The sequence below is a fragment of the Hippopotamus amphibius genome, chromosome 12, assembly GCF_030028045.1.
Source record: "Hippopotamus amphibius kiboko isolate mHipAmp2 chromosome 12, mHipAmp2.hap2, whole genome shotgun sequence".
Taxonomy (NCBI): Eukaryota; Metazoa; Chordata; class Mammalia; order Artiodactyla; family Hippopotamidae; genus Hippopotamus; species Hippopotamus amphibius.
The window spans coordinates 67,572,526-67,590,439 of NC_080197.1; the positions used below are offsets into that span (position 1 = coordinate 67,572,526).

Consider the following 17,914-nt stretch of genomic DNA (forward strand, 5'->3'; position numbering starts at 1 on the left):
GTAGAAGACCTGTTAGTACTGATGGTTGGGGGTCTCCCAATGGAACAGCCCAGCCAGGTTGCTCTGCAGTGAAGTCCACCTGTTGACAAGACCCACCCAGTGACACAGACTTTCCAGTCAGCTTTTTAGTGCTCTGTCTTCAAGGTGTGGAGTGACCAATGATCACCAGACATTTGAAGAAATCCAGAGACCAACACAAACCTGGAGAAAACAAGGAAATTGACAGAAATAGAGATGATGAAGGGAGAAGGAAATTTTAAAATACGGTCAATAATATTCTCAGAAATATCAAAGAATATACTGCAATTAGGAAATAAGAACAGGTGCTATAAGAAAAGAAACATTTAGGGCATAAAAATATACTCCTGGAAATTGAAAACTGATAGAGGACATTGAAAAATGAAAAAGTATTTTGAAGATAAAGTTGAGGAAGCCACTCAAAAAGTAGAACAAAAATAACAGGAAATGGAAAACAAAAGAGAAAAGAGGACAAAATTAGAGACTCAGTCCAAGATGTCCTATTCTGAATAACAGACTTTTTTAGAAAAAGAAAATTTTTTAAAAATGTGGTAAAGAAACTATCAAAGAAATAACTCAAGAAAATTTCCTAGAATTTAAGGACAATGATTTCCAATTTGAAAAGGCTTATTGAGTTTCTAATATATTGAATAAAAAAAACTCTTACACTGATGTATTCATGAAATATCAAAAAATCAAGAGAGAAAATTGACAAACCCAAAACTCCAGAACTGCAGAAAGAAAAAAAAAGGCCCTTACAAAATATTCAGAAACAGAATGGCACCTGACATCTCAGGAAAAACATTGAAGACAGAAGAACTATGCCTTCAAGATTATGCGGCAAAAATAATGTCCAAATATGGAATTTGAAATCAAGACAAACTATTGATCATCTATGAAGGTAGAATAAACACATTTTCAGTTATATAAAGCTTCAAAAATTACTTTTCTCATCATACTCTTTGTCAGGAAACTCCAGAAGTATATGCTTTTCCAAGATAATAAAGTAAAAATAAAAAGGGGGAGACTTGTAGGGATCCAGGAAACAAGGATCTAAGGCAGGAGAAAGATGAAGGTGATGAACAGGAAGATGTTGAATTTGGGTACCATGATAAAAGCTGCGCAGGAGGCTTAGAGAGTCATTGATTCCGATTGTGACAGGAATATAGAGAGATCAGAGAGAGATGCCCACAGAAAGAGAAAAATGATGAAATAGATGGTGTTTAAATGTATTGAAAGGAGACACTTCTGGTGGAGAGTAAAGGGATGAAATTAAGAAAAGTACATAGGACAACTAAGGGTCGAAGGTAAGATAATTATTAACTTTAATAAAGAGAAAAGGTTGTACAAAAAAGGAAATTTAACCCTAACATACTGTGAATGGCAATTGCACAGACACAATGCACTGAACTTTGGTCTAACCAAATGTGGTATGAATGTAATGTTGCCTTCAGTGATGTGCATTCTCACTGTATCTCCAGCTTCATCCCTCATTATTTCCTACCTCTTAAGTTATTCTTTAGTAACTCTGAACTGCTGGTGCTTTCCTAACTATATGAAGCTCTCTTTTGCCTTCACTCTTCCCTTTTCTCTTCTGGCTTACCCCACTCATGCATCAAGACCTGAAAGAAATCTTTCAGGAACTGAATACCCTCCCTTTCCCAGCAGGAGGTGCCCACCTTGCCTTCTGCTTGTCTACTTGCTACATTGTACTATAAACGATCCCTTTGATGTCTCTCTCCCCGCCACTGTACTGTACATTTCTAAAGGTCTTTATCTTGCCTTCTTTGATTCAGTCCTTCTTTGAGGGAGATTTTGTTCTGTAGACGCATCCCTACTCTAGCTTCCCTTGAACTTTATACTGTGCTGTCCTTACATTGCCTGTAATGTGCTCATTTCCTAAATATGCCTTTTCTTTCTTTTTTTCCTAAAATTTCCTTGTAAGGTGGGCAAGTTTTCAAGGAAGTCTTTGTTAGTCTTAGGTCTTCTGTGAATTGGATGAGGTGCCAGGGATTTGTTTTCTTAGTAAAAGTATCTACTGACAATCAGTTATTTTGTATTCAACCAAATGTAGGTGATTATTGGAATTGATATATATATATATTTGCACTATTCTTTGTTGCATCACTTTCTAACAGCATATTAGTACTGCCTCTATTTCTGAAGGTAAATGAAAAATAGTATTTCGAAAGGAGTGCATTTTTATATTTGTCAACAAAATATTAAGCTGTATTGAATGATAGGAATAAGAAGCAGTTAAGAATGAACTGAGAGTTTTATCTTATCTGCCTGGTCATCAACTTTCCATGGGCTTATAAAGTTAGGTACATTGAACTTGATACACTCTGATACCTAAAGCAGTACACAAGGTATTCTATTAGAGCAAAATACCTGCCCCATGTAACCATTATGCTGGCATTTGGATCTGTGAAATTGTATCTTGCTAAAACAGATCAAACAAATTGAAATAATGAATAGGCTTTGATAAGATATGGGACCTCTATGTCTTCTTATCAGATAATCAGTGTTTGAGTGGTATGGCAGACAGGGAGAGATGAAGTTGAGATAAGAAGTACCATCTTTTTATAAAATATCTGAGAAGCAGTTCGGGGGTGATATAGCACTTAACCTTCATTTGTACAGAATTGCATTTCTTAAAAAAAAAAGTCCTGTATCGTTTAACAGTTAAGCATTTTTACTTCTAATAATCTTAGAGAGATGTATTTATATTTTGGAAAAGTGGGATGCATTCAGCACAACAGTTGCTTAAAGGTGACGTTTCCCACTCTGTGGGTTGTGACCATTTCTAAGATTATGTTGTACAGTTTGCAAACCGCTGGTCCTCTTAAGGAGCTGTACTGAAAATTCCGAGCGAATCGCCTACCACGTTTTGTTTATTGTTTAATGTCTGTTGCTCTAGGTAAACCCAAGGAAGGTAATCATGTGGCAGCAGGGTAGTTAAATATTAAAATGTTATATCTCATCGTGGGTTAGAACTCTTCTCACTGTACCTGTAAGGTTTTATGATTTACTATTTTTAGAGGCCATTTAATACATCACAATGAAATTTGAATTCAAGAGTTTCGGTTTCATTAAAGATAATTTTAGAACGTATTTTTCTGTCTCTCCACCCAGTTGGGTTACGTCAGGCCCAGATAGCTCTTTGTTTGCCTTTGTAAGATATGTTGACCTGTACCAACTTAGCATATGGCACTACTAGGGCAAAAGGACATCTAGCAATAAAAATGTAGTGTGAGATCCTCATTTCCTCATCAGCTTTTGTTCTGCATTAGTCAATGGCACAAAGTTTAATTTTGGAAAATGTCCACCAAGGTTCATAGAATATCAGTGAATACTAACCCTTAATGTTGATTTACAAAAAGTAGAGATTTGGGGAAAAAATTACTTGGGAGTGGGTTAGTGGGGTGAGTAAGATGGTCTTCTCGACTTCTTTTCCCAAAATGTTCTTCTCTGAATTCAGCTCAATTGAGAAATGAATTGACAGAAAAAGTTACACTTTTATTTTTACCCTGAGAGAAAATGTCCACAGTGAATATTTTCCTACCTTTTCTGAGAATCCGTGCCCAACAACTTTTTGCTTCTGGGAAGATTTGAACCTCTTAGATAATGTTTACTTTTTAAAATTCCGATCATCTTTTGGTGCTGGTAGCCACGGTTTTTTGTTAAGGGCTGGGATCTCTCTCATGCCCTGATTTCACTTGCTCTCTCTCTCTTTCTTTCTTTCTTCCTTTCTTTTTAGCAGCATTCTATATCCCGCACAGAACTGAAGCTAACTCAGATCTTGTCTGAACCACCTGAAGTAGGAGTTTTACAGGCAATGAATCATCAGGAGTTTTTATTTAGTGACTTTGAACCCTTCTTTTTTGTTTTTCCATATTTTCAGTTCAATATAAAAAAAAAACAGAATAAATAAATAAATGGTGGCAAATACACACATCTTCCATGTAGGAGATTCCAAATAGTTTGTGCAGATACTTCTTCCTCAAGGAGGTGGAGCATAAGTCTCCACCCCTTAAGTGTGGGCTGCATATAATGACCTCCTTCCCAAGAGGCCTGGAGGGTGGTGGTGAGGAAAGTCACTTTCTCATGGGGAAAGCTGGAAAATGCTGCCTGCGTCAAGGACCAAGGTCAACATAAATGATGTGGAGTCATGCTAACGGCATGCACTCTTGGTGTGAAGTGATGAGAATCTCACATGTCTCTGTGGTCTTCCTTTCCAAAACCTGTACCCCCATTCCAATCATGAGAAAAACATCAGATAAACCCTGATGGAGAGACATCCTGCAGAATATCAAAATGCAGCACTCCTCATAAAACTGCCAAGGTCATTACTGCAGGTTGAATTGTGTCCCCCCAAAAGATGTGTTCATGTCCTACTGCCCTGTACCTATGAATGAGACTTTATTTTTATTAAATTTTTAAAATTGAGGTATAGTTGATTTACGGTGTTGTGTTAGTTTCAGGTGTACAGCAAAAGTGATTCAGTTATACATTTTTTTTCAGATTCTTTTCTCTTATAGGTTATTACAAAATATTGCATATAGTTCTGTGTGCTATATACTAGGACCTTGTTGGTTATCTATTTTATGTATAGTAGTGTGTTTATGTTAATCCCAAATTCCTAATTTATCCCTTTCTCACTTTCCCTGCTGGTAAACTTAAATTTATCATTTCTGTGGGTCTATTTCTGTTTTGTATATAAGTTCATTTGTATCCTTTTTTTTAAGATTCCACATGTAACTGATATCATATGATATTTGTCTTTGTCTGGCTTACTTCACTTAGTATGATAATCTCTTGGTCCATCCATGGTACTGCAAATGACATTATTTGTTCTTTTTATGACTGAGTAATATTCCATTGTATCAGTATACCACATCTTTATCCATTCATCTGTCGATGACATTTAGGTTGCTTCCATGTCTTGGCTATTGTAAATAGTTCTGCAGTGAACGTTGAAGTATATGTATGTTTTTGAATTATGGTTCTCTCTGGATATTTGCCCAGGAGTGGCATTGCTGGATCATATGGTAGCTCTATTTTTAGTTTTTTAAGAAACCTCCATGCTGTTCTCCATAGTGGCTGTACCAACTTAGAATGTGACTTCACTTAGAGAGGGCCTTTGCAGGTGAACCAAGTTATGATGAGGTCATATTGGATTGGGGTAGACACTAATCCACTGGCTGGTGTCCCTATAAAAAGAAGAATATTTAGACCCAGGGAGACACCCAGGGGAGGCCATATAGAGACAGAAGCAGAGATTGGAGTGATTCATCTACAAGCCAAGGAAAGCCAAAGACTAGCAGCAACCATCAGAAGCTAGAGGACACAAGGAAGGATTCCTCCCCTACAACTTTCACAGAGAACTTAGCTAACACCTTAATTTCAGACTTCTGGCCTCCAGAACTGTGAGGGAATCAGAGAACTTAGCTAACACCTTAATTTCAGACTTCTGGCCTCCAGAACTGTAAGGGAATACATTTCTGTGGTTTTAAGCCACCCAGTTTGTGATAATTTATTATGTCAGTGCTTTCAGTCATCAAAAGCAAGGAAAATCTGAGAAATGGTCACCCTCTAGAGGAGCCTAATGAGACATGAGGACTAAATATAATGTATTGTGGCTAGGATCCTGGAAAAGAAAAAAAAAAATTAGGTAAAAAAACTAAGGAACTCTGAATAAAGTATTGGCTTTAGTTAGAAATAAAATGTTGATATTGGTTCATTGTGACAAAGATATTATATTAATGTAAGATATTAACAATAAGGGATTGGAGTATATAGGAACTTTCTGTGCTATCTTCACAACTTTTCTGTAACTGTAAAATGATTCAGAAATTTAAAAGTTTATTACCAAAAATTAAGAAAACCCAGAACTTAGCTTCACTTTTAAGTAGACCTCAGGTGCACATGATGTAGTAAATGACAATCTCTTTAAGGGGTGGCAGTAGTGAGGAAGCACCTGGACCTCCTTTAGCTGATTAATTGCATCACAGGGTACTTTTGAGTCAAAAACATCCACTGATGAAGTATATGCTCCTTGAAAAGTCAGTTTATTGTGGCATTTTTCACAGAACTAGAACAAAAAAATTTTAAATTTGTGTGGAAACACAAAAGACCCTGAATAGCCAAAGCAATCTTGAGAAAGAAAAAGAGAGCTGGGGGAATCAGGCGCCCTGACTTCAGACTATACTACAAAGCTATGGTCATGAAAACAGTATGGTGGCACAAAAACAGGTATATAGATCAATACTACAGAATAGAAAGCCCAGAAATAAACCCACGCACCTGTGGTCAAGACAAAGTAGGCAAGAATATACAATGGAGAAAAGACAATCTCTTCAATAAGTGGTGCTGGGAAAACTGGACAGCTACATGTAAAAGAATGAAATTAGGACATTCTCTAACACCATACACAAAAATAAACTCAAAATGGATTAAAGACCTAAATGTAAAACGAGATACTATAAAACTCCTAGAAGAAAACATAGGCAGAACACTCTTTGACATAAATCTCAGCAATATCTTTTTGGATCATCTTCTAGAGTAATGGAAATAAAAACAAAACAAAACAAAAGTCAGTTTATTGTAGCAACCATTATTTAAGACTGTAAGTCCACTGTTAATTATGGAAATAATACAATGTGGGAGGTATACATTTTGATAAAAGGTTTTATCAAGCCTGTATAGGGAAGGTACATGTAAATAAGTACATCATACATAAATAAGTATATGGAAATTTCAGTTAAAATTCCTCATATCCCTTGTGAAATTTCATGGAAACCTTGTTAAGAAATAGTTCAAGATCTCATCCAACCACCATCTCTTCCCTACACTCAACCCCAGGGTATGGTTCTATGGGATAGGGGACCTGGTAATAGACAGACATTGAGACAATTTTTTTCTCTCTGAATTTCATTCCCTTTTCTACCATAGTTTTATTTTTTTGTTGGAAAATTCCAGCTAAATTGGAGGCTTACTTTCTCCTCCCACCTTTAATATATAATTAATTATAATGGAAGAAATACAGATGAGTCAGAGAAATTTATAGGTATCATACGCTGTTTACATGGGGATGAAACACTCAAAAGACCTTTTATATTTAGAAACTGTCTCAACTATGATAAAAAGTAACTGAAGAAAGTAAGACAAATAATATTTAGAAATTTAACCAGTGAAAAATTATTACTCAAAGCTAGATTCAGCATAACTAATCATTTTCAATATTATAATTAAAAGTATACATATATATTTTTTCAGCTGTGTTGGGTCTGCACACTGGCTCTCTCTAGTTGTGGCAAGCGGGGGCTACTCTTCATTTTGTTTGTGGGCTTCTCATTGCAGTGGCTTCTCCTGTTGTGGAGCATGGGCTCTAGGCATGTGAGCTTCAGTAGTTGTAGCACACGGGCTCAGTAGTTGTGGTACGTGGGCTCCAGAGCGCAGGCTCTGTAGTTGTGGCGCAAGGACTTTGTTGCTCCACGGATATTGCTCTTGAGAAAATACTGTGCTTCCATATGGCCTAGAAATTATTGTGATACATTCCCAAGTGTTAGCTACTATTGCCATCATCTTTATCATTACTAGTATTATAACAATTTAGTGTTCCAAGTTTATTCACACACAAAAATTCTTTATTACTGAATATTAGACCAAACAGTATAGAGAAGTAGATGGTGACATCTCTAAAGACAGCAGTACTGGTAAGATTTATTGAAAAGTGGCCCCTCTAAAAGACACAGAAGGAGACAGAATATGGATGATTTAGAAGGTTGAAAGCACATTTTGGGGTCTTTTAGTAAATTTAGCACATTCACTAGTAGACAATATTACAAAACATTGGTAGAAATTAAATTTCAAAGATTTTTTAGTTAAAACCCTAAGCAATGATGGTAATCAATCTCCTCACCCCTATCTTTGTTATAACTTAGACCCAGAGATATGAATTAAATTGAAATTTAGATACGAACACTTCAAGGTAGGTACTCTGTCACAGCCAAACAGACTAACAAGAAGTTAAACAAAAAAGTGTCTGTGACATTTTTCTGAGAGCAAGAGTCATTTCAAGGATAGCTCAGTATACACAGAGAGCTGCTGTCTGTGTAGTAGCTAGATTGGGTAGGTGGGATTCTAACACAGCACAATGACTGAATTCATTCATCAATTTGAAAATTGATACCATAGACAAGCAAGAGTGAAGAAAAGAAATGGGAATATAAATTGTCATTTATTTATTTATGTTTGGGATCTTAAATTTCCCAATACAAATTTAACTTGCTGGTTTTGCCTTAATATAGCCTCATTTATTTCTGCTTACAGTGATTTTCATACATTCTATTTACTTTCCTTTGAAAATTTCAGTGTTTAACAATTTGGGTATGCTTAACTTAGATCTTAAATTTACCATTTTTTAAATGTTTGTAATTGCTAAGGAGTGTTATTTTCTGGAGAAAATAAGGAGAAAATTATAGTAACTATGACTTAAAAAAGTGTTTTCATAAGGAAATTGATGCTCTTATTTCAAATTTGTTGGAAACTATTATGAAGATTTTAGTGTACATGTTTATAGAATTAAGTAGTTAACGTAGTCAAGTTAACTGAATTTTTGAGTCCTTAAAAGTAATAAAGAAAAACTTTGTCTCAGTTTTTATGTTGTTTTGTTTGAGTTAATAAAAATAAAAGCACTTAATTTCTCAGTAAAAGTTGATGATTCTTCTATTTATTTTATATATATATATATATATATACACATATATAGAGAGATATTTTAAGAGATATATCCAGTTTATACATACATATATGTATGTATACAGGGTCCATATATGTATAAACTGGATATATCTCTTAAAAGCCTAAAGGAGAACAAATATTTGTAATTGTTTCATTTGTAAGGTGTGCCCTGTAGTGCTTTGTTTAAATATCTGAAAGCCTCCACATCGCTACATGAGCATCTGTGACAAATGACACTGTGGTTGCCAGTAAGAAAAGTTTCTATATTTAAAATCCAGTTTAGCAAACCAGCATTTTTTATTCCCTTTCGAATGTCTCTTATTCTGACAGATCACTGTTTTAAAACAAAACACAAACCACACATTTATTTGACTGTCATGAAGAATTAAACATGAAAAAAGATGAGAAGGCTGTGGCTCTCGCTTTTCACTAAAACCACCTGCTGTGGTTTTAAAATGCAAACCAGATCAAAATCACTACAAACCCTGGGGGTTTAATTTATGTGCTGAATGAACCAGCTTGTTTTAAAAGAGTACTTCTTTTTTTCTTTTAAACTTTAGAAGAAACCCTTACATCTATCTCATTTGATCTTTCACTAGTCCTATGAGCTAGAAAGTCCAAGAATTATCTCTATTTTACTGATGAGAAAATTGAGACAGAGGCTTAATTGACTTGCTTAGGCTAGTTAGTGCCAGAAATGGTGTTAAAGTTCCAGGCTTCTGTGAAAGCCTCTGTCCTAACCTTTAGCTCTAGATCCATAATGCTATCCCAGGCCTCTGTCCTGGCCCACATTCTAGGATGTAACAGTGATGTGCTCTCTCTTGAGCCTATAGACTTGTAAGAGCCAATTGTGAAATATTTAGGATTTTGTAAGCCGCTGTTAAATCATTACTAGCTTGAAATGGGCCATGGTGGGAATACCATGGAAATCAGGAAGTACTACAAGTCAAGGTTTTATTTTTCCCTAGAGAATTGTTTTACCTCTGCACACTGATTGTGTATCTAAGTATAAACTGAAGGAAAATCAACAACAATAATAGAGACAGAAACGATAATGTAGTATAAATGTAATGTAATTTTATGGATACAATACTTACCTAGGTTAGAGGTCAATATTTCTTTGTTCCTTAATTTGGAAATGTGCTTCTAGGCTGTGAATAAATATGGACAAGACTATCAGGAAAGGGTGAATTAAACTTGAGTGTTTTGAAGACCTTTATAAATCCTGTCCATTCTTTAAAAACTAGGTCAAGTCCCAGCCCTTCCAAAAATTATGACAGTTGCCTTGCTTTTCCTATCTCAGAAGCTCTAGTACATTTACAATAAAGCCTCATACTTTGGGACTTATTTACTGTGTGTTTCTTATGGATTGATTTTTTCTCCTTAAGAATACAATAAACTCTTTGAAGAGTAGGACGTGGACTTCCCTACTTTCTTCTTTCTTTGAATTAATATTTAATGAACCCCTAGTCTATGCCTGGTCCTGTTCTTACCGCTTAAGAAACAGCAGTCATCAAAGAAAAGTCTCTGCCCTTATGGAGCTTAAAGTCTAGTGAAAAATCAGGAATTAAATAAGTGAGAAATTACAACTGTGGTAAATACTTTGAAAAATTGTGTATAGTGCTGAGAGTGTCTGATAGTGGGCTTTTATCGATTCACAGAGGTCAGTAAATGCTTCCCTGAGGACATGGTGATTGAACTGAGATGTGAAGAATGAGAAAGAGTTAATTTGAAGTTACTTGAATATGATTTATGTAGGCTTTCTGTGCCCTCTCAATCTGGATTAAGTTCCCATATTATATACCCCCCATGTGACCTTGAATTTTCCCTTTGTAATGGTAACAGCAATTTAAAATTTTATATTTATCCACTAAGTGTATGTTTTTCCTGCTAGACTATTGGTGCAAAGCTAGGACCGTGTCTGTTTTGTTCATCTTGGTAGTGCCAGGATCCATCATAGTACCTCACAAATAACTCACACGGTAGTTGTTAATATTTCTACTCTTTGCCTTTGTCTTATAATAAAGCTGGGATATGTCCTACCTACCTCTCAGTTATTGAAAAGACATAGTAATGTAATGTATATAAAAGTCAGAAAAGTAAGACAAGATCCAAAATAGTTTAGGGCCACAGAAACCAGGAAGGGCCAAGTATTCAGGGATGAGTAGAATACTTCAGGTGTAGCAGTGTTATCTGGGAGGAAAAAAAAAAAATGCCGTTGGGTTTGGCAATAAGGAAGTTTTACTTATTTGCATTCATCTTGTTTGAAGGAAATTTGTTCAGTTCTTGAAACAGATTAAAAATGGTTTCTGAAGATAAATATCTGGTGTTAAAAAGTTGTTTCTTGTGAAAAGTAAAAGGAATGTGTAAATGAATACCTTCTTGAAAAAAAAGGTATATCCAAGTGTATGTATAGGATGTTGTCAAACGTGCTTTGAAAGGAGAAATAAAGAAAATGGAAGGAAGGAAGGAAGGAAGGAAGGAAAGAAGGAAGGAAAACTAGATATAGGAAAAAAGACTGGAGGAAATAGGACTGTTAAATGGTTATCTTTAAATGATAGGGCTCTGAGTAATATTCTTCCCCTCTGTACTTTTTTCTATTTTATGCTTTTCCATATTTCTCAAATTTTTTAATGTAATGAGCTTATATTACTTTCATAATGAAACATTAAACAAAGTAACATTTCACAAAACTGACAATGATGAGGTTGAGTGGAATATAATTATGCTTATATAATTAGAGGATTCAGAACTATATTTAAAATTTTTCTTTTACTCACTTATATTTACTTACAATTTTAGTATATTAAATGCCCATTTGATCTTTATTTATATGTCCATCTGTACTTCTGGGGCCTGAGCTCTTTGAGGGTGAGATCTTTTTTTTTTTTTCTTAAGCTCTTTATTGGAATATAATTGCTTTACACTGTTGTGTCAGTTTCTGCTGTACAACAAAGTGAATCAGCTGTATTTATACATATATCCCCATATCCCCTCCCTCCTGCGACTCCTTCCCACCCTCCCTATCCCACCCCTCTAAGTCATCACTCATCATCGAGTTGATCTCCCTGTGTTATGCAGCAGCTTCCCACTAGCTATTTTACATTTGGTGGTGTATATATGTCAATGCTACTGTCTCACTTCGTCCCAGCTTCCCCTTCACCCCCTACCCTGTGTCATCAAGTCCGTTCTCTACATCTGCATCTTTATTCTTGCCCTGTCACTGGGTTCATCAGTACCATTTTTTTAGAGTCCATATATATGTGTTAGCATACGGTATTTGTTTTTCTCTTTCTGGCTGACTTCACTCTGTATGACAGTCTCTAGGTCCATCCACCTCATTACAAATAACGAAATTTCATCCCTTTTTATGGCTGAGTAATATTCCATTGTATATATGTGCCACATCTTCTTTATCCATTCATCTATTGATGGGCATTTAGGTTGCTTCCATGTCCTGGCTATTGTAAATAATGCTGCAGTGAACATTGTGGTACATGTTTCTTTTTGGATTATAGTTTTCTCAGGGTATATGCCCAGTAGTGGGATTGCCGGGTCATGTGGTAGTTCTATTTTTATTTTTTTGGGGAACTTCCATACTGTTTTCAACAGTGGCTGTACCAATTTACATTCCTACCAACAGTGCAGGAGGGTTCCCTTTTCTAAGGGTGGAGATCTTTATATTTCTAGCGTCATCCTGGAAGTGACATATTTTGAATGAATAACTTTAAAACTGAGATGTCTCATCCTTTTTACTGCCTTCAATCCATGTACCTTTCTTTTTCCAGAACATAAGCATTAAAGTCACGATGAATGGTCATATTTCTAATCATCCCAGTGGTTTTGCAATGTATCCATCTCAAATGAAGTAAGTTGAAAATTTTATATTTAATTTATTGGGTTTTTAAATTCAATTTGGTGCTTTTAATTGTTTTGTATTTTCAATGAAAAGAGCTGTCTCATTTCTTTATGTAGTTCATTCCTCAATATATAATTTCTTTCTAACACGAAGATATGTTATTATTAAGAATTTACTATGTCTCGTAAGAAAAAGATGGTTAAGTAATATCAACCCCAATGATAGTGATCTAATACAAGGCGTTTTGTTCTGGTGTTTTATGTATTATTGCTTTCCACAGTTGAATATATACACCATTTCATAGCTTTCGCTTTCTCTAGAGCATTCCATTTTTGTTATTCGTAAAATATTTGCATTTGAGGAAAGTTAAATGTCATCTAGTTCAATCTCTCAGGATATGTACTGTTGCGTAAAACAAAACAAAACAAAACAAACAGTCCCTATGGCTTTAGATATGAATTTGAAATCACTGCCCTGGCTTAAGTGGCCATTGCCTTCTATATTTTGGTTAATATTGTTGTTATCTTATATTGGCCCTTATGGTATAGAGTTCATTATTTTTCACAACTAGGTTATTCAGATTTTTCAGAACCAGGTTGTTCACATCACTTCACCTTTTCTCTTTACAAAGATGATTGCGAATCCCTTTATTGTTGGTCAGTAAGAGACACCAGGGGAGTATGTCAGGTGCTATCTTTATCTTGTCCATCAGTTTATTCAAGCCAGAAAGTTTCACCACACCTCAATTTTTTCCTTTTTCTTATAACAAGTGTCTGTTTAATCGTGAATTTATTATGATTTCTTCTATTAAGGAACTCTTGTTTCTATCCCAAACTATTCTTTCTCTCCTAAATTTATTTGTGGCTTTTATCTCCTACCTGAGTTTTTGCAGCACCTTTCCATCTGGTTACCTTGCCATTAATTCCTGGATTATCTTTCTTAAAAAGTTGTTTGGATCATGTTACTTCCCTGTATAAAGATATTTACTCCTTGAAGAGAACAGAAATTTAATCCTTAAGCCCTCTATTTGCTTTCCCTATTTCTCGAGCCATTCATTTCCTCCAAGCACATCCTGTTAGATGCTTTTCCCCTCAGATGCCATGCTAGTTCTTAAGCCAGATCTATGTGCTTTTTCTTCACTTAATTCTCCACCTGCCTCTAGCACTGCTTTCTGTTCTTTCAGATTCTGCTTAAGTGCCAGTAGAGTCTTCTTGGGCATCCCTATAAAAATTTAGTCCTTTTTTGATGTTATAGCTATTAGTTTTACCCAGATATCACATTCTATTTTAACCATTCTACTTATTTGTTTTATTAACAGTAATCTCCCCACACACCCCCACCTTACCCCTCATTCTTCTAGATTTTAGGGCTTAATAAATGTTCACTGAGTAAATTTTAAAAATTCAAATAATATGTTTACTTTACATAACAGTAACAGTAAGCTAGAAGCAGGATAAAGCTGGTCAAATTTAATGATAAACTATTATTTTCAATAACTGCATTTTAAGTATTTGTGAAAATAGTGTCTATTTCGTTATGGTTTAAATGATACGAGAACTTTTTATAATTGGATCACTGCTCACAACTGAATTTAGTTTGGTAAACTTGACTTCTTAGGCAGCTTCAACCTTGTTGAATCTCCTGGGTTATAGTTCTGACTTGGTGTTTGAGAAGAGGTTGTGTTTGGTACCAACTTTGATCCACGAGAGATCAGGATCCAATAGCCTATTTCTTGACCAGATCAGTATCTGGCTCTTTTTGACAGACCCAGTTGTATAAATTCTATATATTGTTTTTTAAAAACACATGGTGATTGTGGCCCACTGGAATTTTTATTTGTAGCTTTGACTTTTTATTGCTTACTTTGGACTTTGACTCAGCATGATGACCTTTTTTTTTTTTATTATTATAGTGGTTACGGCTCATCATCCACCTTTTCCATGGACAGAGAACACAGTTCAAGAACTAGTGCAAAGGCTCTCTATGGTATGTTTGTGTGTTTAATGAGGTATAATTCTATTTCTAACTACTTTTTACGAATGACATATTCAGAGCCATAGCTTGAACCCATGCCTTGTTTATATTACTGGGGATGAAGTACCGATGGATAAATAAGGATTATTTTAAATATAATTTTTACAGAAGCTACCAAAGCCATAATCTCTGTTGGCTGTCATGTAATTTAGAACTACCAATGAAATGTATTCAGTGCTTTCTAAGGAGACTTTGGGCATGGTACCAATATCTTAGGTGGATTTTCCCATCTAATTGTGTACAGTATGTTGATTGATCTTCACGACTGATCCAGTTAGGTGACAGGACTTCTTCCTTGCAGCTCTTGAACTTTTTGGGTAGTATTACAGTATGACCAGCAGCCCTCATATAATTTCTTTCTGATCCTTCTCTAACTTCCATTGTCTTCCTTCTGTTGTCTCACTTATAAATACTATTTTTTTAACTTCAAATATAAAATAGAAGTCAATACTCAAAGAAGTTGAGGACTCATGAAATATATCACACATGTTTAGAAAGGCATTTGCTTTCATAGGATCTACATTATTGTACAACCATAAAGGATGAGACTAGTTTTGTGGTTAAGAGCAAAGACTCTGGAGCCAAATGTCCTGGGTTCAAATCCAGTTCTACTATTTATTAGCAGAGTGATCCTGAGCAAATTACTTTACCTGTCTGTCCCTCATTTTGCTTATCTATATAATGAGGATATCTCAGAGGGTCGATATGTGAGAATTTTGTAAGTTAGTACATATAAAATGCTTAGATCAAAGCCTGACAAGCAGAAAACACTGTACATATTTGCTATTTTTGTTATTATTTACTATAAGAAGCAATAGCATTTTCTAAATTTGAAATTCTTTTCTTTTTACATTGGCTAGAGCTATAATATCTTGGCTGTGATAAGAATGACTCATTCTAAGATTTTGTGATTCTTTCTCTGCCTATGTATCCAGTGACTGGACTTTAGGTCTCAAGTTACACATTCATAAAATGGATTTTACACCATACATAGATACATTTTCTTGTGACCTTGTCAGTCTGATTAGTGTGGGTTTCAATTCTCGAGTACGCTGTGACATTCTTTCCACGGGCTAGTCATTATGAATTGTAGATCTAGAGAGTATATTCAACACATACTTATTTTGTGATTAGTATCTGCCCAGAACAGGGCCAGTAATATATGGTCCTTGACTTTAAGGGACTTGCACTCTAGAGAATGACTTGAAGAAACTGAATAGGGAAAACCTTTTTTCTTTTTTGCAAAAATAATCAATTCCTTCAGTCTTCCATTTCTAGACCGATACTTATTAAGTGTTTCTGTATGCTTGGCCACGATCTTCACAGTCTCTGTTTCCATGTCCTTTCATTCATTTCAAAGATGAATAAGAGATGGTCATTGCTTATGCACTGTCTTGGTGAAATAGACTCGTGCATGCCTTGTTATAATAAAGTGCTGAATAAGCTCAGATGGCAATGTGTATGAGGTACAGATGGGGGAGGCCGGGTCAACTCTTCTATGTGAGCAGGGGAGGTAAGCAGGAGGGATTTCACAGAGAAGTTAAACTTTGAAATTCTCTAGGCATTTGCGGGGCTGAAGGATGCTGTAAACAGCTGTATGAACTCTTTTTAAACTAGACGATGAGCTCTGGGAAGGTGGGCCACATTCTCCTTGTTTGCTTCAGGATTCCCTAATCTTAGCACAGTGGCTAATGTATAACACGCTTAGTAAATACCTGTAAATTGAATATAATGCGCCAGTGAGTTACAAACAGTTAAGTGTTAACTGGAGGATTCAAGGTGGTGCATTGGGAAATAAGATGGGAAAAATAAACATGGACCACATTGGGAAAAATCACTCTAAGGCATTTAGACTTTGTTTACAGGGAATGACTGACCATTGAAGTGTTTTAATCAGGGGAATAATAGGTCATATTTGTCTTGGATCACTCTGGTAGCAGGTGAGGATGGATTTGATGAATACGGATGGAAGTAGGTGAATCAGGCACCTAAATAATGTAGATAAGTCAAACGTAAATAATAGCCCCAAGTTTTTGTTAAGGAGAAAAGGTATTAATCATCTTGCAAATACCAAAGATACAAAAGCCTATTTTCAGAGAGCTAAGAAAGGAATAAGGAATTAAAAGCAGGACTCACCTGCAGATGTTAATGTTTATTTTGTGTCGGGAGCAATTTCATAAAATCATAGCTCCAAGGACTGAATCTTTGGCTTTTAAGCAGTAAATTTTTATTTCCCGCTTTTTACATGTAAAGCAAACTGAGGCTCTGTTTTAAGGTGAGGTAATTTGTCCAAGTCACATAACTTTAAAAATTTTGCCTATAAGAAAATATAACAGTTAATCTTGTGTAGTGTGACGAAAGGGACATAAATAGAGGGGCAAAAAGGGGCAAATGCAAGAGGCGTGAATAATGAAGAAAGAAGACTCAGCAGTGTGTTAGGCTTAGAAGGCAGCGGGTTTTAAGTTCCTTGAAGGTGCAGGTAACGTTTCATTCCACCTCGTATGTAACACTCACCCCTCCCTCCCAGCACGCTGTGCAGGAACACACACATGCACGATATGCCTTCTCTCTGACGGACTCCCAGTGAATGCCTATGGGGTGAATGGTTAGATGGATGAATGACAGTGGAGAAATATGTCCAGGTTTTGAACAAACCTTTGCAATAAACAAGTTCTAATTGAGGTTTTGACTATATTTAGTTAACATTGGGAGTGTTTAGCCTCCCAGTCTGTGTAGTTTTAACTTTCTTGTTGTAACTAGAAAGTCGGTGAAGCAGAGATTGGTAATGTCACTTACTGAGTCACAATGTACGCATTTTCTTTAAGATTTCTTTTTTCACAATGATTAAACCAGCTGAATAAACCTTTCAAGAGTTCATTTACCTTCATGGCTAGTATATGGACTTCTTTGGGATGTGAGGGTATTATTTAATGCACTTGAACATGAGATTCACGGTAATGACCACTGTTTTTTATATACTGACCACAGGCTAGATACTGTCTCAGGAGCTTCCTGCAGCTTGGTCTTTTTTATGAGAACACTTTTCAGTCTGACACCATAATATGCCATCTAGATTGCTTCGGTGTCAGCTCAGAGAGGCAGCACGTGGGTTTTGGAGGCCAAGTGGTCTGTGGCTGAATCGTGGTGCTTATACCACAGGGCCACCATTTTGAGCAAATGATTTAACCTATTGGTCCCAGTTTCTTCAAGTACAAAATAAAAATGATGATAACACTGTAGTAAGTTTATATGAAAAAA

General features: G+C 35.7%; 1 protein-coding gene across 4 annotated transcripts in view; it reads left to right on the forward strand.

Annotated features, from left to right (window-relative positions):
- The window catches only part of EPS8 (epidermal growth factor receptor pathway substrate 8), a 177,928-nt gene that overhangs the window by 98,487 nt on the left and 61,527 nt on the right, over nucleotides 1-17,914 (forward strand). For all 4 annotated transcript variants that reach the window (XM_057702845.1, XM_057702842.1, XM_057702841.1 and 1 more), the window contains 2 exons: nucleotides 12,552-12,631; nucleotides 14,535-14,608. In XM_057702845.1, the coding sequence (XP_057558828.1) occupies nucleotides 12,573-12,631; nucleotides 14,535-14,608 (133 nt within the window). In that variant the 5' untranslated portion in view covers nucleotides 12,552-12,572. The remainder of the gene's footprint in view (nucleotides 1-12,551; nucleotides 12,632-14,534; nucleotides 14,609-17,914) is intronic.